The sequence below is a fragment of the Camellia sinensis genome, chromosome 14 (genome assembly GCF_055761805.1).
Source record: "Camellia sinensis isolate YWXY chromosome 14, ASM5576180v1, whole genome shotgun sequence".
Taxonomy (NCBI): Eukaryota; Viridiplantae; Streptophyta; class Magnoliopsida; order Ericales; family Theaceae; genus Camellia; species Camellia sinensis.
In genome coordinates, this window is record NC_138974.1 from 136,397,272 (window position 1) to 136,425,053 (window position 27,782).

Sequence of the window (27,782 nt, forward strand, 5' to 3'; positions counted from 1 at the left end):
ACGACACCATGGTCTATGGATGTTATTGTAGGTTAAAGCCATAAACCCTCGCGGTCCAATCCAGGTGAGAAAAGATCAACATATATTTGTATACTCCAGTCCAAGTGAGAGGAGTGTAAGATCTGTGATGCGAGGTCAGTCTCTCCGCATCAATGGCGTTCAAAGATTGTTTGCTTTTGAGCTTCTTCACGATAATAATCACTGCAACTACCTACGCCACTGCTGATTTGATCCAGGGCTGTGGTGGATTTGTCGAGGTAAATCTCGTTGAATTTCCCAGAAAAACTTTCCGAGAAAAATATATAAATCTTCTCCAGAAACTATTTTCCTAACATGTTTTCCTTCGAGATGAAGAAAGGATGTATTGATCTGAATGGAAGGTTGCAATTGTCATGCGCAAGTTCTTTGCGTTGGTTTCTTCTTAAATCTTAGCGATTATATCGAATTGTTATTTATTTATATATGTTCTGTTCTTTCCTTGGCAATTTAATGGTGCTTATCAAAAAAGGGCGTGGATTTCTATGTTGTAGGCAAGTTCAGTTCTGATCAAGTCAAGGAAGCCAACTGATACTAAATTGGATTATTCTCACCTCACGGTATGCCTAATTTTGCTTGTTGCCTAATTTGTTTGAAAGTGTTACTTTTAGTTGACTAGTAGTTGTAGGAGATTGTTTACCAAACCTTTGATTAGTCTCAAATGCACGCTTACAAGATATACATACAGAGATATCTAAGTTTGGAAAGAACTTTATTGTCAAATTATAGATTGAGCTTCGCACGTTGGATGGATTGGTAAAGGATAGAACACAGTGTGCTCCAAATGGTTACTACTTCATTCCAGTGTACGACAAGGTATTTTTTGTAAAATAAATCATGTTTCAGATTCTGTGTATCTACCATAATTTATCAAATATGAAATCATGCATGTCATGCCTTGTTCTTGCAATTGGTCTTGTCTGTAGAATCTCTAAAAAACTTGACCAATCACTGATTCTGCAAGAATGCAGAGTGTAAGCTGGTTCAACGGGTGGGACAGTCTTGCTTGCTTTGGTTATTTAATTGTCTTAGGGCTACCCAAACTTCTGAAAGTTGGAAGGTGAGATATGTTGATTAGGGATGAAAATTGGGCAGATAATTGGGAACTTCAAACACTCCTTGGGTTAGGACTTTGGTTCTATACCTGTTCCACTGTTCAAATATGCCAAGATATTTTCTATTAAACAAAATTTAATAAGGCACAATAAATAAAAAAAAATATATAGTAAATTGTGTAAATCACGTAACTGGAATATATATTCATTTGAAGGTTGGATGCTAATGAATGAGATTGTTTAGAAACCTCAAATATGTTCTCATCTGCTTCAAAGCATGGGCTGAATAATCAGGTGATCAAGGTCAAAAACTGAAGTTTTCGATTTGCAGCTCTTTATGCTCAGTTGCTCTTCTTAACAGGATGATGAATTGCAGGCATTATATCTTTTCTTTTCTTTTTTTCTTTTCCTTTTTCTGAGGCTGTGAGCTAGTTTGTCAAGTTGATGTGCTTAGTAAATCTTTCTTGGTGCAGTCGTTTTAAGTCTCTTTTTTACACTTGTTTCTGGTTCAGTTTACCATGCAAACTTCAAAGACTTCAAAGTAGAGCTGGTTATGTCTTAAGTGTGCTAAATTTCCAATTTGGGTGGGTTGTCATCTGGCTACAACAGACTTCATCCATTTGTTATCATCTTTGTAAGAAAATAACAATAAAAAAAGGGCAGCCTAGTGCAACTGTGAATGAGACTCCCACCACTACGGGGTCTAAGAAGGGTTGGATGTATGTGGTCTTATCCCCACATGCAGAGAGGTTTTATTCCCATGAAAATAAAAAATATAATGCTTGGAAAAAAAAATCCAACACAATCAGGGCTAGAATTTCCTACACCATCAGCAAGGCATTTTATTTTCTTGACATGATTGTTTGACCTCCTTATATTGCATAGTTTTCATCTTTAATGCTGTCTTCTACAGGGTTCCTTTGTGATTAAAGTCAAGGGACCAGAAGGATGGTCATGGGATCCAGATCAAGTTAAGTATATTAGTTGTCAACTTGTCAGTATGTAATGTTTCCCATGTAGGATGTTTCCAGTCCTTTGTAGGAGTGCATTTTGTAATTCTGTTGGACCTAAAATGTGAGAGGAAAAAAAAATAATTTTCTTGTAGGTGCCTGTCGTTGTTGATCAGGCTGGTTGCAATGCAAATGAGGATATAAATTTTAGATTCACCGGGTATGCTCAGTTGCTTTAGGTTATTATTATTATTTTAAATATTTATGAAACCTGTGGTATTTTATTCATGTTGTCAACTCTCTTTGCATTATTTGCATTGCTCTTTCTAAATTTATTTGCTTCCATATTGTGCTGTGTATCACTCTCCTAAATTTCCTATATCTGTAGGTTCACCGTGTCTGGAAGAGTTGTGGGATCTGTTGGTGGAGAGAGCTGTTCAAATAAAAATGGGGGTCCATCAAATGTAAATGTTGAGCTTTTATCTCCCACGGGTGATCTTGTCACATCTGTTTTAACATCACCAACAGGAAGTTACTCGTTCACTAACATTATCCCAGGTCTGTAGTTCACTTGCTAGTGACCCAACAAAGGGTTGACTGTTCTAAACTTGTTCTGGAACTTCATCTGAAAACCTCATTTAACCATCTCTTAATAATGTTAATAAGTGTTTTCTGGAAATAATGAATTTGACTTATAGCAAACCATAATTTATTCTCAGTATTCTGGTTTTCTTGTTATTCCTGTAAATCTTACCTGATGCTCTTCTTGTTTTTAATTGTTATTGATTGTCAAGAACATAGGTTCACCGACTTAACATTAGCTGTTCTTGGGTTTAGGAAAATACAAACTACGTGCTTCACGTCCTGATTTTAATGTTGAAGTTAGAGGTTCTGCTGAGGTCAGATGCTTGTTTTCTTTTCAAAGGCTTTCTATTTCACCTTGCTGCTATTTGTTGTGTGGCTCTCCCCCCCCCCATACTCACCAAAAAACACACATGTGCACGCCTATATATTTTTGCTTGAGCTGCAACTACATTTTACTTGTTGCAGGTTGAATTGGGGTTTGAGAATGGTTTGGTTGATGACATTTTCTTTGTCCCTGGCTATGATATTCGTGGATCTGTAGTTGCTCAGGTAATTTTTTGCACTAATAATTGTTTCACAAAATGCAATTTCCTTGTATTGCTTTCTTATAAAATAAGCTGTGCCATTCTTTTCACTTTCATATTTTTACTTACTTATTTCATTTTATAAAATCTTTGGGAATCAAGTGGGTTTGAGGTTGAAGGTCCTTGGTGGTTTGCGTATTTTATTCCGTGTCACTTGACTAAAAATTTCTTCTTTAATAAATTTTATGTCATTTATCATTTAATTATAAACTCAAGTGTGCATGAACAAGAATGAATATTATAGGCTTTATAGCATTCGAACTGTGGAAATAGAATACTTATACAGTATTTTCCACATCAATTTTCAATGATTTATTAACAAAATAATTCAAGGATTTATATCGGCATGTGTTTGTGTTTCTGCCATGTGGCGTAGGTGATGGATGCCTCAATGTTTTCTTTTCACAAATTTAAAATTAGTTTCATATAAACAGAGTTGTATTTCTGGATGTAGCAGTTTATTGTTGTTCCGTTTCAGTTGATAAATTGCAGGCTGCTCCCATCTTCGATATGTTATAGTCTCTTTAACCTTCAATTTACAGGAGTTTTCTTTCTATGGTTATTGACAAACAAGAGTCTTGATATGTATGCACCCGTGTGTGTATGTGGATACGGATATATGTTTCTCGATAAGTAGATGGATCCTCACTTACCAATTGGGATTTGAATCCTGCATCTTCCTTCTTTGGTGTGTTAGGAGATGCGACTCAAGCTAACAGCTGATGTTATGCACACATCATTGCATTCGTTATTACGACTGAGTACAAGATTGATTTGGTCCGCATGCTTGTACTAATTTGTGTATCAATAGATGTTATTTCCATTACTAGGTGACTTTCTCTGTTTCTGGTTATGTTTGGTTGTTGTTGGTATTTTAATAATGAAAATGCTGAAAATGCACCACATTTTCCGTATGCTATTCCTATTACCTTATATGCATAGTGTGACATGTTTAATTGCACAAATGCAATTTTGCTATTGAGTAATGTGGCTTTTTGATAATTTTGTTGTTTTCTTAGTTGCAACCTTGCAAAATGTGAACCTTGGTAGTGGAATACAGTCTTGGATGCAATTCCATTTTCAACAAATGCACTAATTAGCTGGCAAAGCCAGTTAATCTCAACCACCCCATTTTGAGTAAACTGCTCACAGTAGTTGGGGTGACCTTCTTTCCATAGATGCCATGCTCTATTGTTTCGTAACATGGTTTTAACTGTTTGGAGATAGGAGACCCTGCAGATATCTGAAGAACTTGGGTGGACTGATAGTGTCATGCTTTATTATAAACGTGTGCACATATTTATAGGAATTGAGGTTTGCTGAGTTTTGTTGTTTGAGGTATCTTGCAATGTAATGTGCAAGTGAGTGAAACTAATGAATGATCTGTGTCATCTTTTCTTTCTTCTTCTTTTTCTTCTATTTTTCCATTTTTTTTAGGGAGATCCCATCTTAGGGGTTCACATTTATTTATACTCAAATGATATCTCGAGGGTGGACTGTGCCCTCGGCTCTGGTAATGCCCCTGGGCAAAGAAAAGCTCTCTGTCATGCTGTCTCTGATGCAGAGGGAATGTTCACATTTAAATCAATACCTTGCGGTAATTCCTATGCGCCTGATATCCTACTTTTGCTTAGCTGCATCTTGTATGAACATTCTAATACATACTTAGCTTACACCTGGATAGAAATACTTATTGTTTTTCCTTGAAAACGACCTATGAGACTATTATATATTGTTTTTAAAATATATATATATATATATATATATATATATGTTTCTGAAAGATGACTAGGTTTTGGCTCATACCTAGTTTTTGAACTGTTTCAGATGAATGAAACTGAAGCTTTACATTACAATATGTACAGAAAATTTATATTGAATTTCAAAGGACCATACCTGGAAAGCAAAGGAGAAAGTGTGCTTCCATTCATGTTTCTATTTACTTAGTTAGCATTAAATCTTGATTGAGCTTATGTTACATGGATTTTTCTGAATTTGTAACGTACCTGTGTCGGGCAATTGACACTCAAAAGAGTATAGGATATGCATCCGACAAACTTAGTTGGATACGCACCCACTAAGTATCCTTAAGAAGTAGAGTCTACTAGATGGCCATGCATAAAACTTCCTTTATAAAATAATTTTTAAGATATATAAAATGTTGCTGTGTCCTAATGTCCTTGAAAATGAGAATGAGACGAATCCAAGGTTTTAAAAAGCGGTTGCGGTGGTGCGGTTGTGGGGTGTAAAGGCCGTAGCGTAACGGTTGTGGTAATCGGAATCGTGAATTTTTTTTATTTTTTACACAATTTGAAAAAAACTTATCTGGTGTGCATATTTCTTTTTACAGAATCACATTTATTAGGGTTTAAAATAGATTTTGACTAATTTTTGTTAGTTTTAATTTTTAAGTATGATCCAATATATTTCGTATTTTTAAAATACTATAAAAGGAACTTTTTACATTTTATTTTAATAGTTAATAACTTTATATGTCATAAATTCATATTTATTAATTTTTTTAAGAATAATTAATTTTAAATGTCTACAAATTTTTTTTTTTGACTAATACCTGAACTAACTATATAAAAAATATTTACAATTATTAAATGAAATTATTATAAAAATAAAAATTGAGACATAAACAAATTTTTTTTTTGAGCTACTGAATCAAGGTTTCAAAAAGCGGTTCTGGTCACCATAACGGTTGCGGGGTGTAAAGGCCGTGGTGTAACAGTTGCGGTAACCAGAATTGTGAATTTTTTTTTTTTCATACAATTTGAAAAAAACTTACCTGATTTGCTTATTTTATTTTTTTTCAGAATCACATTTATTGGGGGTTTAAAATAGATTTTGATAATTTTTTGTTAGTTTTAATTTTTAAGTATGATCAAATATATTTCATATTCTTAAAACACTATAAAAGGAGGTTTTTACATTTTATTTCAATAATTAATAACTTTATATGTCATAAATCCATATTGTACCTCTTATTTTATTTATTTATTTATTTATAATAATAATTGATTTTAAATGTCTACAATTTTTTTTTTGACTAATGCCTGAACTAACTAAATAAAAATACTTACAATTATTAAATAAAATTATTATAAAAATAAAAATTGAGACAAATTTTTTTTTTTGAGCTACTGAATATTGCAGAATGTGTATAATATATATTTTGTAAGTTTTTTTTTTTTTTGAAAGGAAGATGTTCAGAATATTATAAATGTGTGTAACGGGCTGTTATGGCCATTATGATACCGTTACAGTCGTTACATAACACCGAAACGGGCATTACACGTGTGAATTTCCATCACACTGCAAAAGCGGGCGTAATGGGTAGTACCTACTGCCACAACTGTTACATAACAGCCGCAACCGTTACGTAACACCACTTTTTTAAACCTCGGATGAATCCAACACTTGACACATACTCTCACCCTGCACCCCACCTGAGCCCATGTAGCATAGTTCTGGGATTATTTTAGATGTATTGCCATGTTGAGATGCATAAGGAAATGTTTGTTATCTTTTCCGTTAAATGAATGGCTTTTTACTTGAACCCACTGGCTTTTGGTTCTCTGAAATTATTACAGGGGTTTATGAGCTTATACCATACTACAAGGGTGAGAATACGGTTTTTGATGTTTCACCTTCCTCCATGTTGGTGTCTGTTGAGCATGATCATGCAACAGTTATCCAAAAGTTTCAGGTATGGTATCGGTTTGCTTTTATTTTATTTTATGATAAATGTATCGGTTTGCTTTTATTGCCAACTAGAATGTCTATATGTCTACACCTCTTTGATATGAGAGCTTCTGTTTCTTCGGATATCTCTTTTGATGATATATTCATTTCATAACTAAACATAGTGAGTTTGTTACACGCCAACACCAATTGTAGCCAAATCTACAATAGTGTTCCACTTCTGCTTAAGTACTGACACTAAAAGATTTTCTTGCAGTGCCTTGTGAACAGTAGCTACTGTAATGTTTTGAGTATTAACTGGTTCACTAAATATAATTATAACAATTGATTTTGCTTCACATGCAGTCTTTTTTAGAATCTCACAATATTCTTTATCTCATGTGTGAACAGCACTCATCATCTCAACATTCCTTTAAGAGTGAATAAGTAAATCAGTTGATAAACTAATAAAACATTAAAACTTCCCTGCTGTCACCATGACAGCACAATGGCAACAGATTGCAAATCCCAACCATGATTAACCATATCCACTAGCACCTGTGCAGCCCCACTCTCCTTTGATACTGCTGCATTTGTCTGCTTGCCTCCATTTGTTGCTGCTGCCACCTGTACAATCTCCACTCTCTCTCATATCTTGTCTTGTCTCCACCTAATTGCCTTCTTTTATTTGCTATGTGTAATTGCTTAATCTACTCTGTAGTTTTTCCTTTACGTTCCTCTCATACTTCTAGGAGTTCAACTTTCTCCTTTGACATGAATTTAGTTCCAATGCTTGTCTTTGTAGTAGATATTCATCTCGTGCATTCTTTGTAATTGATGTAGGTCACTGGATTTTCTGTTGGGGGTCGTGTAGTTGACGGGAATGGCATGGGAGTGGATGGTGTAAAAATTGTAGTAGATGGTCATGAAAGGTCTATCACTGACAAAGACGGATATTACAAGCTCGACCAGGTAATTTGATGAGTGTGCTCATGATGAATCACATGATCACATGTTCTATTCCCCCTTGCGGCCCCAACCCATCTCTCTCTCTTGTCACCTTTTATGGCTTATTAATTGGTACACTAGATTTCTATCTTCCTATAATGTTGATTTTATTGTTTCATCTTCTTTTGATTATATACTTTAGCTGAACTCTTAATCAGTAAGGCCTTGTATTCCAACTAATTGGTCTCTCTGTTTCTCGTTTGGTCTTTTGTCAATCACTTGATATGATAGTTAGTATCCGGAAAGGTCTATGATTCTTAGGAGAGCACATCATTTTATTATGTCAGAGAGCATTAATTCACACAAACTGTAATATTTCATACTTGTGGTTCTTCTGTTCTAGTTGTTTTGATTGGTGTAGTTGTTGAATGTTTGTAGGTTACCTCCAGTTGCTATTTGATAGAAGCGAAGAAGGAGCATTACACATTTGACAAACTCAAGGACTTTTTGGTAAAGTTAATCAACAGCTTCATTTATTTGACCTAATTATAAGATTGATCTATTCTTGAGGGCATTAAAGATGCATTTTTTCTTAAATGTATTTGAAAATTTACTGCATCTATACTTTGTATCAATTCTGTTTTTTGCTATCACGACTGACTGTTGTCGTTTCCTTTTATTCATTTGTAATGAATATGAATCATTAGGTGTTGCCAAACATGGCTTCAGTTGTGGATATTAAAGCAGTCTCGTATGATGTCTGTGGCATTGTTCAGATGATTAGTTCTGGTTACATGGCAAAGGTAATTTCAAATCTTTTGTTTTATTCTTCAAAGTGTGGTTGCAATGTATTAGGTTTGAGTAGATGTGTCTTGCCTTTGCTTCTAATTTTCCTGTATCAATTCCAACTTTTTTTTCTTCTAAGTATGAGTAGTTACCGCAATTTGAAAAGAGGGGAGAGTTTGGTAATTGCACTTAGTACTTATCTGGAGTCATGGTATGGTAGCAAAGACTCTTTTGATAGTGTGGTGGCAGTTGGTGGTAGCAGCAGGGAGTTGTTTGTATGAGCTGGTGATTTAGTAACGGTGGTGTTGTGTGAATGAGACTTAGTGTTTCCAGAATTGGAGGTAGATTTGGTGGCAGGGCAGATATGGTAGTGGTAGTTTTGTAGAGACTGGATGTGATTTTGGTGGTTGAAAATGTTTTGGTTGTTTTGGCCCTTGGGGAGATGCTGGTTGTAGTGGCAGATGTCCCAAGAGTGGTGTGTCCAGCGGCTGTTGTAATGGTTGCTGTGGTGGTTGGATAAAGCCTTATTTCCTCTCTTCCTGATTTTTGTTTTTTATTTTTGGTTTTGTTTGAAGACATTATTTTCCTTTTTGTTTGTTTGAAACAAGGACCATGTGTGGGCCTTTAGTATTAAAATTTGCAACAGATATGAGCTTAATTATTTTTTATGTTTGTCTATGTATGGATACTAGGTAGCCTTGACTCATGGACCAGAGAATGTTAAGCCTCGAGTTAAACCGACTGATGAGAGTGGTAGTTTCTGCTTTGAGGTATGTTGACACTGGTGTCAAGAGATTTTTCCTTGGTCTTCAGTTTCTGCTTCTACTTTTGCATTATATTATGACTTCATGACATAGTCACATTTATTGAGTGTCGTGATATTTTTGTTTGTTGTGAAGCTTTAGGAGTTTTTGAAAATTCTGTTGTAATCATTTTGATCAAATTGAATCCTAACTTTTGCAGATGAGCAAGCATTCTTTTCTTTTGTGCATTGATTCGTCCTTGTCCTTTCAGTGATGAAAGTTAAGCTTTGCTTTATTAAATCAGTTATATCACTTTCTGATCGATCACATTGTGTTTCAGGTTCCATCTGGTGAATATCGTTTGTCTGCTTTAGCAGCCAACCCTGAGAGTTCTCCCGGACTTCTGTTTTTGCCAACTCATGTTGATGTTGTGGTTAACAGTCCAGTACTGAATGTTGAATTTTATCAGGTGATTTTTCTCAGAGCTGGATATGTTAATGTTGCTTTTGTTTTTTTATTAGTGTGTAATATAGTCCCTTTTAGATTATTTGAAATTAGAAATTCTATATACTTTGCACATAGCATCCAACCTTTGGTTACTCAATCCCAGTAATCTTGTCATATTGTTATGGCACAGAGAAGAGAAGACAAATCAATTTTCAAGCGGAAAAAATATCAAGTTGTTTGTTAGCACAGATAGGATTATCTTAAAATGGTATCTCTCTTGAAATCCACTGTATGAATCAGGATTTCTGACAATGAGCTTGGATCTTAGTTCTAAGACTATTCTGAAACTACATGCTATAGAGTGGTCCAAAGGGAGAAATATTTCAATGTTAGTTGGGATAGGATTTAATTGGTTCATTTCTGCACACTGTATGTGAAACTTCTTAAAAATCTTACTTAAAAATCTTATTTATTGCTCTCAAAATTTAGGCACAAGTGAATGTTCTTGGGGAAGTAGCTTGCAAGGAGAAATGTGGCTCATCGGTTTCTGTCACATTTGTAAGGTTGGACGGCAAAAGTAAAGAGGAGAGGAAGACAGTTTATTTGACTGATGAGAGTAGTGAGTTTTTGTTTCCCAATGTTTTCCCTGGGAAATACAAGCTTGAGGTACTGTGCTCAATTTTTGCTCTTTTTATTTTGAATTTATTGTGTGTATCTTATTGTTTTCCTTGCTATAATTAGGGATGAAAGGGCATGCATCCAAAAAATGCTTTTGTATAAATTGTGAGTTTTTACTTGGTTTGAACCTGAGCAATTGTGAGCTACCACCATGGTATGCATTGCTTTTATCACATCTTGTTCGTCCCAAGCTATGTAAAATATACCTGCTAGTGCCTAACTCTGTCCATTTAAGTCAGAAGCTATGTTCTATGGGGATATTTATTGACAATTGACATTTCATCCCCTTCAGAGCTTTGAGCCCAGGGGGAGTTTGAATCTGTGATTAGTTGCCGACCTGTCATTGCTAGAAAAGCTAGGTTCACCTCATTCATTTTCCTTAAACCAATGCCTCTGTCATATATTGGCAGTGCCCTCAGCTTGCGATGTCCAATACCCTACATCTGTCTGTTCACATTCTCGCATAACTCTTCAAAGAAGTCATTAAAGTTTCTAGTTCCTGAAGACTTCTCTGCTATTTAGACTACTGAGATAACAACTTTAAGTGAACCTCAACTTCAATTGCTTGTTAGTTTCTGATTACTGATCAATGCTTTCATTTTCTAGGTGAAGCACACTTCTCCTGGAGAGATGTCAGGAGAAGACCAGTGGTGCTGGGAGCAGAGCTCTATCACTGTGGAAGTCGGCACAGAGGATGTAAAAGGGATTGCCTTTGTGCAGAAAGGTTATTGGGCCAATGTTATTTCTACCCATGATGTAGATGCCTACATGACTCAACCTGATGGTTCCTATGTGAATTTGAGAATTAAGGTTATCTCAGTACCCTAAAGCTTTTCTATCTTGAAGCTCACTTAAACTATTATAGAGCTGCTCTTATTCCGTTGTGGAAGTAAATTTTGGTTTTTATTTTTTCTGTGGACTGCAGAAAGGTTCCCAGCAGCTATGTGTAGAATCTTCTGGAGTGCATGAACTTCAGTTTGTTAACTCATGTATTTTCTTTGGAAGCTCATCTATGAAAATTGATACATCAAATCTATCAGTATGGGACCTATTTTATTTTTATTTCCCATGTTACTTTAATGTCATTACTAAAAGCATTTTTGTTTTGTTTTGTTTTTCCTCTTCCTCTTATTCCACTCTTGTTCTTTTTGCAGCCTATCTATCTAAAAGGAGAGAAATACCTCCTTGGAGGACAAATCCATGTTGATTCAAGCTCACTCGATGGTGTTTATGAATTACCTGAGAACATACTGGTTGACTTAGTAAATAATGAGGGTCCTCTTCTGGATGGTACTGTTGCCAGACTTGTTGGTAGTGGAAATGATCAATCAGGTTTTGTCGTATATGAGTATTCAGTGTGGGCTAATCCTGGAGAAAAACTTACTTTTGCTCCTCAGGACTCACGGTACATATATTGTAGTAGTCTTACTTGATAACTTAGTTATTCTCACTAATCATTTGCCCAACTATTAGAAAAATGTATACCCTATGTCATTGGGAGTTTTTTTTTTTTTTTTTGGGGGGGGGGGGGGGGGGTGTTATATGTTCTCTATCTTAAGAATCCAGATGAGTGGATGCATTACTGCTGAGTTTCAATTTGGTCCTATTTTTGCTGAACTTTTAGTTAATGCTGGTTATTTTATTAAATTGAAGAACTCGAAAGTGTAAGATTGAGTTCCAATGATGTATTGTTTATTTCCCAACACACCCACCCGCCCACCCACCCTCCTTATTTTGAAAAAGTACACCCATATTTCTACATATATAATAAGTTAATAAGTGCTTCTATGAAAAGCATATTTAGTTTACCGCCTTCTTGTTTTCTATATTTTGCTCATATAGTTACATAAATCTCTGCTGTCTATGTTCTTTGCTTAGATATTTGACTCAAATTCATCTCTGTTGTTACTAATGCTCTTTGTATGCCCTAAACATCTTTTGTGATGCGTTTCAGGAATAAGGGTGGGAAGCAAATCTTGTTTTATCCTAGACAACAAGATGTAAGTGCAATGATTCACTTCCAAATTCTGTCCGATGTTTTGAAACAGCAGTTTTCAAATCTTTTTCCTTGTTATGTTAGGTCTTGGTGACACATGATGGTTGCCAAGCTTCAGTTCCTCCATTTTCTGGTCGACCGGGGTTGTACATTGAAGGATCAGTTTCTCCACCCCTTTCTGGTGTTTATATCAAAATTATTGCTGCTGGAGATAGCCATAATGCCCCATTTAAGAAAGGTGATTTAGCTCTTGAAACTACAACAGGGACAGATGGTTTATTTGTTGGAGGACCTCTATATGATGATATAAGTTACAACATTGAGGCTTCAAAGGTATGAGACATTTACAGTGGAATAATGTCAATGTTGTAATATTTGCATTTTGTAAAATTGAATCAAGTGATTTGCATTTTGTAACTATCTATGAAGGTCTAGCTTCTAAATCATGTTATTGAAAACAAAATATTGGAGAATGCGTTTTATAATACACATGTTTGTCGTAATTTTGTTTAGAATGCATTTTCTAGTTCATATTTTTTCGTAATTTTGTTTATGTAAAATCATACCCAAGCTATCTGTGTCATCAATAATATCAATTTACTTCCTTATAGAGGCTTATTAGCAGTTTCATACCTTTATAATTTCGATGAATTAGTTCCAATATTTTACCTAGTGAAGTTCAGCAGTATTCAAGGTTTGAAACTTCCAAAATGCCAAGGTTAGCCAAGGTGATGGCGCTACCACCATCCTATGCGGTCTCAGAAATGGAAGTTATCTGTACACATAACTTGCATGCCATCATTTCTGCTAAATATTAGCAGTACTTTTTCTGGAATTAATTTTTGGATGTTAATTGTACAGCAACCCTTTTTGTCATTTTCACCTCGATACCTTCTTTGTGATTAGTAAATATTTTACCTTGCTGCCATTCTAGTGAAACCCTGCTCTTTTCCTATCTAGAAGTTCAAAGTCTTTGCTTTTAAGTCGGAGTTCAGATATAATCAACCTCAATCATATCCAATTCACCATTTATTCCATTCAAAAACTCAATATGGTCCTCCCTTAATGCCCAAAAGCTGAAATCCATAGTCTGCAGAAGTGGTTAGTTGCATACTTCCTTCTTTAAGGCTTCTCCTGGAGAACACTCATGCAGGATCATTGTGCTTGGTAACTTCTTGATCTTTTTTCTTCTTCTTCTTCATGTTGCATATGTTTGATGGGTATGAAGTGTTGGTGAAGAGTAGAAGTAGGAAGGTAGGTTGATGCCTCTATTTCCCATTCGAAGATCTTGTGTTTGGCTTTCAACTTACGGCTAGATGTGATGTGCATGATTTAGATATGGGAATGCAGAGCACTTTTTGCCTGCATTCTGGACGACATTCCGGCAATTCCCTACATGTAGTATCGAGAAAAATGATCATCTCCATTAGCAGAATATGCTCACATTTAGTTTTACATGATCTTCCTTTGTGATTTTTCGGCGTACTTCCTGATGTTTCTCTTATTTCTTGCAGCCTGGATATTATGTAAAACCTGTTGGACCTCATTCCTTTTATTGTCAGAAGCTTGGTCAAATTTCTGTACATATTTTTTCTAAAGATGATGCAAGGGAACCCTTTCCTTCTGTTCTGTTGTCATTGAGTGGCGAAAATGGTTATAGGAACAACTCAATAACTGCTGGTGGTGGAATTTATCTCTTTGAAAACTTATTTCCTGGGAGTTTTTATCTTCGTCCTCTATTAAAGGTATTTCGGAACTCACCATTTATATGATACTTGAAGTATTTAATTATTTATTTTTTATTTTTTATTGTTCATATCCCCTTTCCATATGCTGGTTTCTCATCAAATATTTGAGTGCTTAATTTTCATCCACTGGAATAATGATGCATTCAGATTGGGACATGGGTAATTCTGAATTCTTGCTGGGTTTAAATTCCTAATGCTGTATTAATAACCTTATTTTCATTGAGCAGAATCCAACACTTGACACCAGCTTTTGAGTCAATTGCTTAGTTGCAGGAATCGTGCAACTAGGTGGCGATTCTGAGTAGGAATCGCGATTCCGTGATTCCTAGAAAGAAACGTGTAAGAATCGCGTTTCTGTGGAGAGAGAAACGCGATTCAGTCCAAGATGGGATCGTAAAGGGGGGAGAGAGAGAGAGAGAGAGAAACCCTAGTCTTCGACGTTGACATGAGAGGAGAAAGAAGGGTTGTTGAGAGAACTTACACTGGATCAGTGTTGAGATTAGGGCTTTGATTGCCGTCGTCACTCTCTTCTCTCACTATCGATCACGATCGTCTTTGTCTCTGAGGGCTTCGATCTTGGTCACTCTCTCGATCGTTTTCGTCTCTCCCTCTTCGTCTCTGCTTCTCTCCCTCTTCATCTCTGTTCGTCGTTCTCTGCTTCGTCTCTGTTCTCTTCACTCTCTCTCTTCGTCATTCTCTTCACTCTGTCTCTTCGTCTCTATGTTTAACTACGCTTAATTGATCATATATGATATATATATATATATATAACATATAATATATATATATATTATATATGTAATAAAATTTATAAATTATAATTTTTACCATATATAATAAAATATTTAATTATTATTTCTTAAAATATCATGTACAATAATAATTTTTATAAAGTATTATTTCTTAACTTTTTAACATATAATAAATAAAATAAATCATCCATTTATTTAAAAGAAATCTAATTAAACCATATATAATAAAAAAAATTATAAAATAAAATATCTAGTTTTTCTTTTTATTTATTTAAACATAATTTATTATTCCTTATTTATTATAATTTTTTATTTATAATATATACCAATTAAAAATAAATAAAAAAATTAACAACAATACATTATTTAAAAAAATATAATAAATAAATAAAATAATTAATGTATATTAAAATAAAAATATTTATAAAAAAACTTCTAATGTGCATTAATATATATATATATATATATTACCGCTCCCCGAGACGCTCTCAACCTAAGAAACTTTTATTGGCTCACGATTCTCCGCCCCCGCTCCCGCTCCCGCTCCCGCTCCCGCTTCGTGCAACTAAGGTCAATTGTTATCCCAAATTCAATTTTTGTTGCCTAGAAGTCAATCCCTCTCCAGTTTGAATTTTTCAGAACTCAGATTGCTATACTTTTTTCTTTTTCGAAATTAAGGATCTAATGATGTTTGCAACTTATTCTTTCCATGGACTCTTTGGAAAAGCCATTCAAGAATGCCGAATTATATTCATGGTGTATGCCAATGATGAAGCAAACTGTTAACTACCTCAACCAACGGCTAGTTTGTGCGCCCATGATGAAGTAACTGTTAAGTGATAATTCTATAAGCTAACAACTAATTTTGGTTTTGTAGGAGTATGCTTTCTCACCTCCAGCACAGGCAATTGACCTTGGATCTGGGGAGGCTAAGGAAGTCATCTTCCAGGCCACACGTGTTGCTTACAGGTATTCCCATAGTCCCTGTTCTCCTTTCATCCCTTGGTTTTAGGGTAAGGATGAGAACATCTTGTACTTTCTTACTTTGAAAGCATTAGATACATGTAAATATATAATGTAATTTTACGAGAATGACCAATTCTTAATCTAGAATTTTCTTATAGTCAGAATAGAAACTAAATCATGATGCTTATTTAATGTCCTTGCATTGGGTTGTTAGTGGCCAGGCATAGCTCAACTTTTGTAGACGGGTTGTTAACAATTAACTTTTGGGGTTGTGCAACTCTTTACTCAATAAAGCTTTTATTTTATCTACCCGAACTGGACAGCTTGAATCCTAATCTGTTAAGGTCCATCTATAGCCATACCTCTCTTACCTTTTATTCCTTGACCCTTTATTCTGAAAAAAAAATTTCAAAAAAAATAGAACACCTATATTACTAATTAAATGGTCACTGCCATTTATGCAGTTTCTTTCCCACAAGATGCTGACATGGTCTTACTACTTTGCAGTGGTATGGGTACAGTTACTCTCTTGTCTGGCCAGCCAAAAGAAGGTGTTTCAGTGGAAGCCCGGTCAGAGTCGAAAGGCTTTTATGAGGAGACAATAACAGATTCATCAGGAAATTATCGTCTGAGAGGGCTCCTCCCTGATACAACCTATATAGTAAAAGTAGTGGAAAAGGGTGACCTCCAAAGCACTAGAATCGAACGAGCATCTCCAGAATCTGTTGTTATCCAGGTGAGTCATTGATACTGAAGCTTGTTTTCTTGTTATTCAAATGTGAGTTCAAATATTCAGAACCCAATGTATGAAAAAAAATTGTTAGAATTTACCATCACACACCATCCACTACACCTCACCTACTCCACTAAAGCTAACCCTACTCCACTAAACCTAACCCACTACACCACTATTACCATCCACTACACACCATCCACTACACCTACATCTATATAAGGAACCATTTGTAATAGACAGAAGATGTATCAATATAAATCAATCAATAATACAATTCTCTATTTCTCTTTATACATTAAATTTCTACATGGTATCAGAGCAAGGTTAAGCACTTAGTATTTTTCGTTTCACCGGCGGGCGGCAACCTCGCCTTGGCCGCCCGCCGGACCTCAACCTATTCCGCTTATTTTCTACACATACCTTCCCATCACTGCCTAAATCCTCTCTCTTGAGGCCAATGTGAATTCCTCTTCTTCATAATCTGCACTAACTGTGGCATCTTTTCCTGGGGCAAACTCTGCAACCCAACACTCAATCTATGCTTCTCCTCCATGCTCATTTGCCTCTTGTTAGGATCCTTCGCCTTCGGCTTTGGTTTGGGCTTCGCCACAGCCTTGAGCTTCACTGCAGCTTTCAGCTTCACGGCAGCCTTCGGTTTCACAGCAGCTTTTGGCTTCGCAGCTGGCTTGGCCTTTGCCGCTGGCTTGGGCTTCACAGCGGCTTTAGCTTTTGGCGCAGCAGCTTTTGTCTTAGCCGGAGCCTTCTTTTCCTTTTTCGCTTTTACAGCCTTCGGCTTTGCAGCAGCCTTCGGCTTTGCTTCCCTCTGGTGGCTCCCCAGGTTCCACCTGAGCTGCATGATTCATTTATAGCTGCAATTGATAAGGGAAGTATTAGAACAATGCCCAATAGAAGTATGCCAGCTGCTCCGTACCCTACTCCTGGAGCACTATTAATAGGTGATGCTTTCAACATGCGTCATCCTTTAACTGGTGGAGGAATGACTGGAGCCCTGTATAAGGTGTTTTGTGCATCTCCTGATCAAGCAAGGAAGGAAATGCGTGAAGCATGTTTTGATTATTTGAGCCTTGGAGGTGTGTGTTCAACAGGACCAGTGGCTTTACTCTCTGGTCTAAATCCTAGCCCATTGAGCTTGATACTCCATTTCTTTGCTATAGCCATATATGGTGTTGGCCGTCTCTTGCTACCATTTCCTTCCCCTAAACGCCTGTGGATAGCAGCTAGATTATTTTTGGGTGCATCGGCTATCATTTTTCCCCTCTTTCTCTCACATGGGCTTGTCCCCTCTCTCTCCTCCGTTTGATTTCAAAATCCATTATTTTTATTTATTTTCTCCAAACCACTTTCCCCATCTTTCATTTTGATTTCAAATATATTTTTATTATTTCTTTCTTTATTTTTCTTTCACATTATTTTTTAATCTTTTTCAAATTCCATTCATACCATATAGCTTTGCACACCAAACCATCTTTTATTCATCTCAGGGATCAACCCCGATCACAATTTTAACACAAAAAAAAAAAAAAAAAAAAACAACCACAACAACACAAACCACAACACCACAAGATTTGTTTTCTTTTCTGCAGACGGCCACCCACCGACCTCACTTTTTCGCCTATTCCGCCGGTCTTTTCTTCTTGCCTCCGTCCTGGGCGGCCCTTGACGGTGTTGCCTCCGTGTTTCCCACTCCACTGGGCACGATCACTCCACCCTGCTCCTCCACTACAGCATATGGCGGACCTCCAAATCAGAACATAACGGTGGCCTTCCGCTTCAGCTCCTTATTTTCCGCCTTTAGCACACTTATCTCTGCTCGTGCATCCTTATACATGCGTTGGAGCAGAGCCAGTTGGGCGTTTAACTGCTGCACCTCATTTGTCCTACTCTGCAGCCGGTGCGACTTTTTAAGGGTCCGACAAGACTCTGTAAACTGTCCCGACATTGATTCCGGTTAGCTCCTTCATGGGTCCGACAAGACTCTGTAAACTGTCCCGACATTGATTCCGGTTAGCTCCTTCATGGGTCCGACAAGACTCTGTAAACTGTCCCGACATTGATTCCGGTTAGTTTCTACAAGGGTCCAGCAAGACTCCGTAAACTGTCACAACAACTGTCACAACACTGTCTGTTACAACGGTCCGACATGACCCCATAAACTGTCTTCTACATGGTTATGACACCCCCATACAGTGTCCTCTACAAAGTTATGACACCACCATCCAGTGTCTTCACCAATGGTCTGACACGACCATACAGTGTCTCTTATCCTTTTTTATTTTTATGTATTTTTCTGGTTTTGTTCCTCTCTTCAAACTCAAGTTGGTTAGTTTCTATCCTCCTTGAGTTTGCGGGGGGCTGTTAGAATTTACCATCACACACCATCCACTACACCTCACCTACTCCACTAAACCTAACCCTACTCCACTAAACCTAACCCACTACACCACTATTACCATCCACTACACACCATCCACTACACCTACATCTATATAAGGAACCATTTGTAATAGACAGAAGATGTATCAATATAAATCAATCAATAATACAATTCTCTATTTCTCTTTATATATTAAATTTCTACAAAAATCCACCCTTTTTCTGTTAATGTCTTGAAGTTGTTTTGTCTAGCTGATCAAAAAATGTTGTTACACCAAAAATTCCGTTCTTTGAGTGGTAGAATTTCTTGTAGAAGATAATTTTCTTAATGGATAATAAAATGTAGGGCAAACTTCAACAAAAATATATTTATTTTAAATATATCCTTTTTATACTGCATAAGTATGTAACAACAATGTCATCAATTTTGTGTTACATTGTGGACTTAAGTTTGCACATAACCAAGAAAAAGTGTGTGTATATATATTATATTTCTGTAGAAGTATGCATTTGTTAGAAATAATTAAGCAATACAATTAACATCTCTATTATCAGAATTTTACAATTCGCGATTCGATTAGCAATTTTTGCAAAATTGATACGAATCTCTGGGTGAATCTATTTTGGAAGTGAATCTATAGTAAATCGCATGATTCACAATCGATTCACCATTCAATTCACTTTTTACAATTTATGCAATTCTTAAAACTATTGTGCCCGGCATATTTTCAACTATTTGTTTCTCCATCTTTGTCATAAAAATGACATAATACAACTTTTAATAGTGTTTAATACCAAAATAACCAATGCATATGTATGATTTGTTGTCATTTTAGTGATCATAGAGTTTTTAATAATATCTAATCAGATTCAGTCAGACCTAACATGTTTTTAAGCTTTCGTCTCATTTTTTCCTATTAAAAAATCATAATATATCTGGTTTAAAATTTAAGTAACTTATGCCATGAATTACCTATTATTATTTTGTTAAATTAAAGTATAGTTGAATATTACATGGGTGAGGTCAGTTATACTTCTTAAAATATTTGAGGCTTTTAAAATAAAAGATCCTAAATAATTCTAATATTTGGTCATTTTTACTTAAAAAAGTATGTATGCTTATTGTTTAAATATTAACATTGTTGTTAAATTATTGTTACTTTGAAAATTGGGAGTTTGTTTTTTGTTTACTATCTTTATTAAGAATGGTTTATAAGAAATATCAAAAAAAGGAAGAAAATGTAAGATGGTGATCTTACATGGGAACTTTTCTTACCTATTAAATTACGAGACCATCATTAAAAACATTTTCATTGATTTAAGTCTATATATTTCATATCTATAAGTTATATTTACATCCAAGGATAAATATAGAAAAAGTGACCGAATTTTTACGATTCACAATTGGATTCGATTCGCGATTCGGTACGAAACCATTTCGATTCAGGATTCAAATCCCGATTTGACAACTACGATTGACATATTATTTTATTGAGTAATAGCTTGTGTAGCTCCGTAGTGGTACTACATTTATTTTCATATAGCTATCCAGCATGTGTACAAGAAACTAAGTGGACGGGTGAGAAAGTTAAGGAAATTGAAGATACCGGGTTTAAACTGTATTATAGTGACAAGGATAGACACATGAATGGGGTAGGAATAATAGTTGCCAAGGATCTTGTAAAAAATATAATGGCGGTCATTAACAAAGGTGATAGTATTATGTTAGTTAAACTAGTTATTGGAGGGAATATAGTAAATGTTATTAGTGCATACGCCTCCCAAGTAGGATTAGATGATCAGACTAAGAGGAATTTTTGGGAGTAAATGGATGAGATCTTACAGGAGATACCTGTAAGAGAGAACCTAGTTATAGGTGGAGATTTCAACGGCCATGTAGGAATAGATAAACTAGGCTATGAGAGGATGCATGGTGGATATGGTTTTGGTGATAGAAATGAGACTGAAGAGAGTATTTTAGATTTTGCGTTGGCTTCTGACGGTGGTGGCCAATACTATGTATAAGAAGAGGGAGAAGCATTTGATAACCTTTAATAGTGGGTTAGTTAAGAGCCAAATATATTATTTTTTAGTGCGGAAAGTGGACCGTCTAAAATGCAGTGACTATAAGGTGATTTTTAGAGAGAGCCTAACATCTCAACATATGATTTTGGTACTAGATTTATGCTTTAAAGGGCAATATTAAGCTAGGAAGGATAGTAGGCGTTGTAGGACGAGATGGCGAGACCTAAAAGGGGATAAATTAGAAATATTTAAGAATAGAATGGATAAGGAAGGTATTTGGGAAAGATGGTGCTAACACTATGTGGGATTCGATAGCCAATTATATGAGGAGAATCTCAAGGGAAGTTTTTGGAGAGTCGAAAGGAAAAGGATCCAACTCTAGGGAAACTTGGTGGTGGAAGGAAGAGGTTCAAGCGGTAGTTAAGACAAAAAAAGAGTGCTTTAAAAAGTGACAAAAGGATGGAACTGAGGAAAATCTTAAGAGCTATAGATTGGTTAATAAGGAGGTCAAGAAGGTAGTGAGAGAGGCTAAGTTGAAAGCTTATGATGACCTATACACTAGACTAGTTAGTAAGGAGAGAGAGAAGATGGTATACAAATTTACTAAAATAAAGGATAGGAAAACAAGAAATTTTAATCAATTTAAGTGCTTCAAGAGTGAGGATTCTAAGGTATTGGTGAAGGATGAAGAGATTAAGGAGAGGTGGAAGAACTATTTTGAGAAACTGTTTAATAAGGAACATGGAGGTACGTTAATAGGGGAGGAAATAGCCAGAGTAGTAATAAGGAAAATCATGACTATAGGTTCTATCGCAGGATTAGGAACCTTAAAGTGGAGATTGTACTTTATAAGATGAAATTGAATAAGGTTTTAGGATCCGATGATATCTCTATTGAAGCTTGGAAGTGTTTGGGTAAGAAGGGAGTTGCTTGGTTGACTAGGTGGTTTAACAAGATTTTGTTGACTAGGAACATGTGAGATGAGTGGAGAAAGAGTATTTTAGTGCCAATCTATAAGAATAAAGGAGATGCCTAGAATTGCAACAATTATAGAGGAATCAAGCTATTGTGCAATATAATTAAAGTATGGGAGAGGGTGATGGAACATCGATTGTGAGATATAACAAAGGTGTTAAGAGAATCAATTTGGATTTATGCCTGGTAGGTCAATGCAAGAAATGATGTATTATTGATTGATATATGTTATGTTTACAATGATTCCTATATATAGGAGAGGGTGAGTGTGAAGTAGGTGAGGAGTAGGTGGAGAGTAGGTGAAGTGGGTGGAGTAGGTGTAGTGATAGGTTTTGGTACATTTTAACAGCCCCCCGCAAACTCAAGGGGGATAGGAACTAACCAACTTGAGTTTGGAGAGACTAACAAAACAAGAAAATAAACGAATACATAAAATAAAAAAGGATAGGAGACACTGTATGGTCGTGTCAGACCGTTGTAGAAGACTGTATGGTTATGGTAGACCGATGTAGAAGACAGTTTATGGGGTCATGTCGGACCGTTGTAGAAGACAGTTTACGGAGTCTTGCTGGACCCTTGTAGAAACTAACCGGAATCAATGTCGGGACAGTTTACAGAGTCTTGTCGGACCCATGAAGGAGCTAACCGGAATCAATGTCGGGACAGTTTACAGAGTCTTGTCGGACCCATGAAGGGAGCTAACCGGAATCAATGTCGGGACAGTTTACAGAGTCTTGTCGGACCCATGAAGGAGCTAACCGGAATCAATGTCGGGACAGTTTATAGAGTCTTGTCGGACCCTTAAAAAGTCGCACCCTCAAAAGGTGTGCCCAATCTTTCAAAAGGCGTGCCATCAAAAGGCGTGTCCAATCCATAAAAAGGCGTGCCATCAAAAGGCGAGCCCAAGTCATAAAAAGATGTGCCGGACATGATGGCGAGGCACGTCACCACATTGGCTTGCGCGCCCGTTTTGTCGTCTGGCGTCAAGTGGCGCGCGATGCGCGTGTCTGCCTTGGCTATTTAACCAAGACGGATGCTGAGGCTAAGGCAGAGGCTAAGACAAAAAACTGGCTAAAAACCTCTGAGAAACTCTTCGTTGTCTTGAGAGAGATACTCTGTAACACTCTGTAACCAACCCTTCTCTGAAACACTCAGCAACCCATAACATGGCCTCTTCGTCCCGTAGTCTGCTCACTCTCTTTCCCGACCTCAACGAGTCCACAAGAGAGGTAACTGGTGCGGTTCCCCGTGAACCTCAACCAAGCGCCCCTGAGTTTGCTCCGTTGACCTTTCCTATGCGGTCTGTGGAGTAAAGAATGGCAGCGCAATCAGATATTGAGGCGAATCAGTATACTTTGAAGTCATGTGTTGAAACCATGACTGTGGTCACAAACCTGTCGCACCGACTGCAGAGTAGGACAAATGAGGTGCAGCAGTTAAACGCCCAACTGGCTCTGCTCCAGCGCATGTATAAGGATGCGCGAGCAGAGATAAGTGTGCTGAAAGCGGAAAATAAGGAGCTGAAGCGGAAGGCCACCGTGATGTTCCGATTTGGAGGGTCGCCATATGCTGCAGTGGAGGAGCATGGAGTAGTGATCGTGCCCAGTGGAGTGGGAAACACGGAGGCAACACCGTCAAGAGCCGCCCAGGACGGAGGCAAAAAGAAGAGATCGGCGGCAGAGTAGAAGAAGTGAGGTCGGTGAGTGGCCGTCTGCAGAAAAGAAAACAAACTTGTTTTTTTTTTTTTTTGTTTTTTGTTTTTTTTTTTTGTTTTTTTGGTTCGGGTGTGGTGTAAAATTTGATCGGGGTTGATCCCGGCATGAATAAAATGAGGGTGGTGTGCAGTTGTGTTTGTGTGTTTTTTTTTTTTTTTTTTTTTTTAATATATATAGATATATATATATGTATATATATGAAAAACGAAAATGATAAATACGGGGATAAGAAGAAGAAAAAGAAAAAGAACTTGTCAAAAGGTTGAGAGACATGCCATGTGGGTGTCATGATAAGAAAAGGCAAAAGAAAGATAAAAAAGGAAAATTCAAACAGCAAGACTAGTTGATTGAAAGTGGTGGGAAGAAAAAGTGAAAAGAAATGATGGTTATGTAATAAAATAAAATATAAAAGCAGTGGGTTAGTGGAAGAAAAGGTTAAAATAAATGGTTGGAAATATTAAAATAAAGGTGGATGTTCTTGAGTAGAGAGAGAGAGCTTGGTTGTAGTTGTCTTTTTGCTTTATCATCGAGGTTGCAGATGAGAACAAAATTAAGTCACGTGAATCAGTGGCGTTTTATCTAGCAGCTATGTTCCCTTGACAGTAGATGATGCACGAGAAAATGAAGATGAGAAGGTCTTGTCTCATGAAATAAGATCCTCGGAGGTAGATTCCCACAAACGGATGAGAGACGCAACTTCAGAAAGAGTTTGGTCTGATGAGCTGCCATCCTTTCTTTCAAGTTCATCTGCAACATCCAGTCTAAAAGATGAACAGCATGAAGATGTGAAAGAATCAAGTTTACAGGAGGTGAATGGTGAGGCAAATATGCCTACAAGTGAAGATGTGAAGCCCCCTCTATTCGGGCACGGCTTGCCCCGAATTCCGAAAAGGGAACTGTAAGAAACGTGATGCCTGTGAGTTCGCGCATGGCGTGTTCGAGTGCTGGCTCCATCCGGGTCGGTAGCGGACTCAGCCATGCAAGGACGGTCCGAGAACTCCCGGATCTGTGGAGTCCTATGATGGGTCTCCTCTCAGGCTTGCTATGGAGGGTTCTTGTGCTAAAGGGTTGACTTTTATGTCCTCGCCGGAGTCTATTTCGCCGCCGTCTGAGTTGCCGCCGATGTCTCCGATGACTACTAACTCACTGAGTCGGGCTCTGGGTTCGAACTCGATCAACGAAATGGTGGCTTCTCTGCATCAGTTACAGCTCAACAGGTCAAGTCGATGCCTCCTTCATGGGGTATCCAGATGGGCGGTTCTCCTGGTTTCGTGTCTCCCAGGTTGTCATTGACCCGACCCGCTTTCTGCAGTTTGCCATCGACTTCGACGAGGGCCCGTACCCGGACTGGAATCGGGTCTTTTTGATCTGTGGGACAAAAAAAAGGGGAATAGAGCTGTCTGCAGAGAGAGAAATTAGAAAATTTGGGTTTGTCCGGCGGACGGCCAAGGCGAGGCTGCCGCCCGCCGGTGAAGCGGAATTTCTAAGTTCTTAACCTGGCTCTGATACCATGTAAGAAATGATGTATTATTGATTGATATATGTTATGTTTACAATGATTCCTATATATAGGAGAGGGTGAGTGTGAAGTAGGTGAGGAGTAGGTGAAGTGGGTGGAGTAGGTGAAGTGGTAGGTTTTGGTACATTTTAACAGTCAACAATGGAAGCTATCTATCTTTTGAGGAGAATAATAGAAATGTATAAAGAAAAGAAAAGAGACATTCATATGGTGTTTATCAATCTTAAGAAAGCACATGATAGAGTGTCTCGGGATATAATTTGGTGGGTGTTAGAGAAGAAAAGGGGTGATAAAAGGTGACATTGATGTGCTTAAGGACACGTATAAAGGGGTGATGACCACTATTAGATCGCTTGCTGGATTGACAACTGAATTTTCAATTACTGTAGAGTTACTTCAAGGATCTACCTTAAGTCTTTATATTTTTGCTTTAAGTTGACGAGAAATATTCAGGATGATGTGTCATGATATATGTTCTTTGCAGATGATATCGTGTTAATGGATGAGACTAGAGAAGGAGTTAATACAAAGTTGGAGATTTAGAGAGAAACACTTGAATTTAAAAGATTTCGAATAAGCAAAACCAAGACAGAATACATGGAGTGTAAATTTAGTAATAGTAATAATGAAAGCAAGAGAAGTGAAGATTGAGAACTAAGAACTACCTAAGAGTGAACATTTTTATTATTTAAGGTCGATTATCACAACGGTGAGGGAGATTGATGTGGATGTGGTCCATAGAATTAAGGCGGGATGGCTTAAGTGGAGAATTGCGTTTGGGGTACTGTGCAATAAACGAGTATCCACTAGACTAAAAAAAAAGTTCTATAGAACGGTTATTATACCAGCGATATTGTATGGGACGGAGTGTTGGGTAACCAAGAAATAAGTGTTACTGAGATGAAGATACTAAGGTGAATGTGTTGCAAGACTAGAAAAGACAGAATTAAGAATCAGTATATTCAAAAATGAGTAGGAGTGACACCGATAGCAAATAAGTTGAGAAAAAATAGGTTGAGATGATTTGGTCATATTCAACAGAGACCAATAGAGACAGTAGTGAAGAGATGCGATGTGGTGACGGTAGATGAAAGTATTAGGAGACGAGGTAGACCTAGATTGATGTTGGCTAGCGTAGTAAATCGAGATATGAATTTATTGAATTTGAATTACGAAATAGTTTTTAATAGAATCGCATGGAGAAGAAGATTCACGTAGCCGACTCTATTTAATGGGATTTAAGGTTTGGTTTGATTTGGTTTGGTTATCCAGCCTTTGAATCTCTATGGCATCTCTAGAATAAATTTGTGAACCATAGTATTTTTAAACGCTGGCATGCACAAGTTTTTTCTGTGATTCCTATTATATTGCGTAGGATTCTAACTTCAACTGAACATGGTCTTTCATTGGATCTGATATGTGCTTATTTGAATTTTTTTTAAGGTTGGATCTGAGGATATCAGGGGATTGGATTTTTTGGTATTTGAACAGCCAGAATTGACCATTTTAAGTGGCCACGTTGAGGGAAAGAGAATTGATGAGCTTCATTCACATCTTCGGGTGGAAATTAAATCAGCTAATGATCCATCCAAGATTGAATCTGTCTTCCCATTACCTCTTTCTAATTTCTTCCAGGTAAAGGACTTGCCGAGGGGTAAGCACCTTCTGCAGCTTCGATCTGATCTCCCATCAAAAACCCACAAATTTGAATCCGAAGTTATTGAGGTTGACTTGGAGAAACATACACAAATTCATGTGGGCCCAATCAGATATAAAGTCGAAGAGGATTTCCACAAACAGGTTTGTACCTACCAGATGTATTTTTCTTAACCATGACACGCAAAATAATCTGTCTTCTGCCAATAGAACATCAAAGTAAGATTATTATCACGTATGAGGTAAAACATTTTTCTTCTCTTCAATGGCATGCAGGAATTGACTCCAGCACCGGTATATCCTCTTATTGTTGGAGTTTCGGCGATTGCTCTTTTTATCAGTATGCCCAGGTTGCTATGCTTTTCTCTCTCTCTTTGTCCATTGATGATAATTTCCTTTCTTATGTCCGTCAAAGAGAAGAATGATTTAAATATCTGTTTGAATGCAACTCTTCATTGTAGAATAAAGGACTTGTACCAAGCCACGATGGGAGTGTACACGTCGAGTTCCGTTGCAAATGGAAAAAAAGAAGTGAGAAAGCCGGTCATCAGAAAAAAGACTTATTGACATGGGCGGAGCTATGCATGAAGTTAACCCACTAAACTTTTACTTTTTTTTTTTTAAGAATTATGTAGTATTATATAAATTTTTTGAGGATTAAAATTGTTCAAAAAAATATATTTGTCAACCAAAAAAATTTTGTTTAAAAAAAAAAAAAATTCTATGTTTATCATAATTTTATACCTTTTTTGTTTAGCATGTATAACTATTAATGGTTGAATATGAATATGAATATGA

The 27,782-nt window shown here is 36.8% G+C and overlaps 1 protein-coding gene across 1 annotated transcript; it reads left to right on the forward strand.

The window, feature by feature from the left end:
• LOC114315418 (Carbohydrate-binding-like fold) lies at positions 1-27,720 on the forward strand. The gene is made up of 27 exons (XM_028262029.2): positions 1-257; positions 531-596; positions 766-852; positions 2,005-2,061; positions 2,197-2,261; positions 2,430-2,599; positions 2,879-2,940; positions 3,092-3,175; positions 4,648-4,807; positions 6,810-6,925; positions 7,744-7,872; positions 8,287-8,358; positions 8,556-8,651; positions 9,327-9,404; positions 9,718-9,846; positions 10,314-10,490; positions 11,109-11,312; positions 11,428-11,541; positions 11,657-11,907; positions 12,457-12,502; positions 12,583-12,831; positions 14,013-14,243; positions 15,876-15,967; positions 16,472-16,700; positions 26,772-27,128; positions 27,261-27,334; positions 27,446-27,720. Exons 1-27 carry the CDS (start codon positions 153-155, stop codon positions 27,549-27,551), a joined length of 3,606 nt encoding a protein of 1,201 aa, XP_028117830.2. The 5' UTR covers positions 1-152; the 3' UTR covers positions 27,552-27,720.
• Positions 27,721-27,782: the final 62 nt, after the last annotated feature.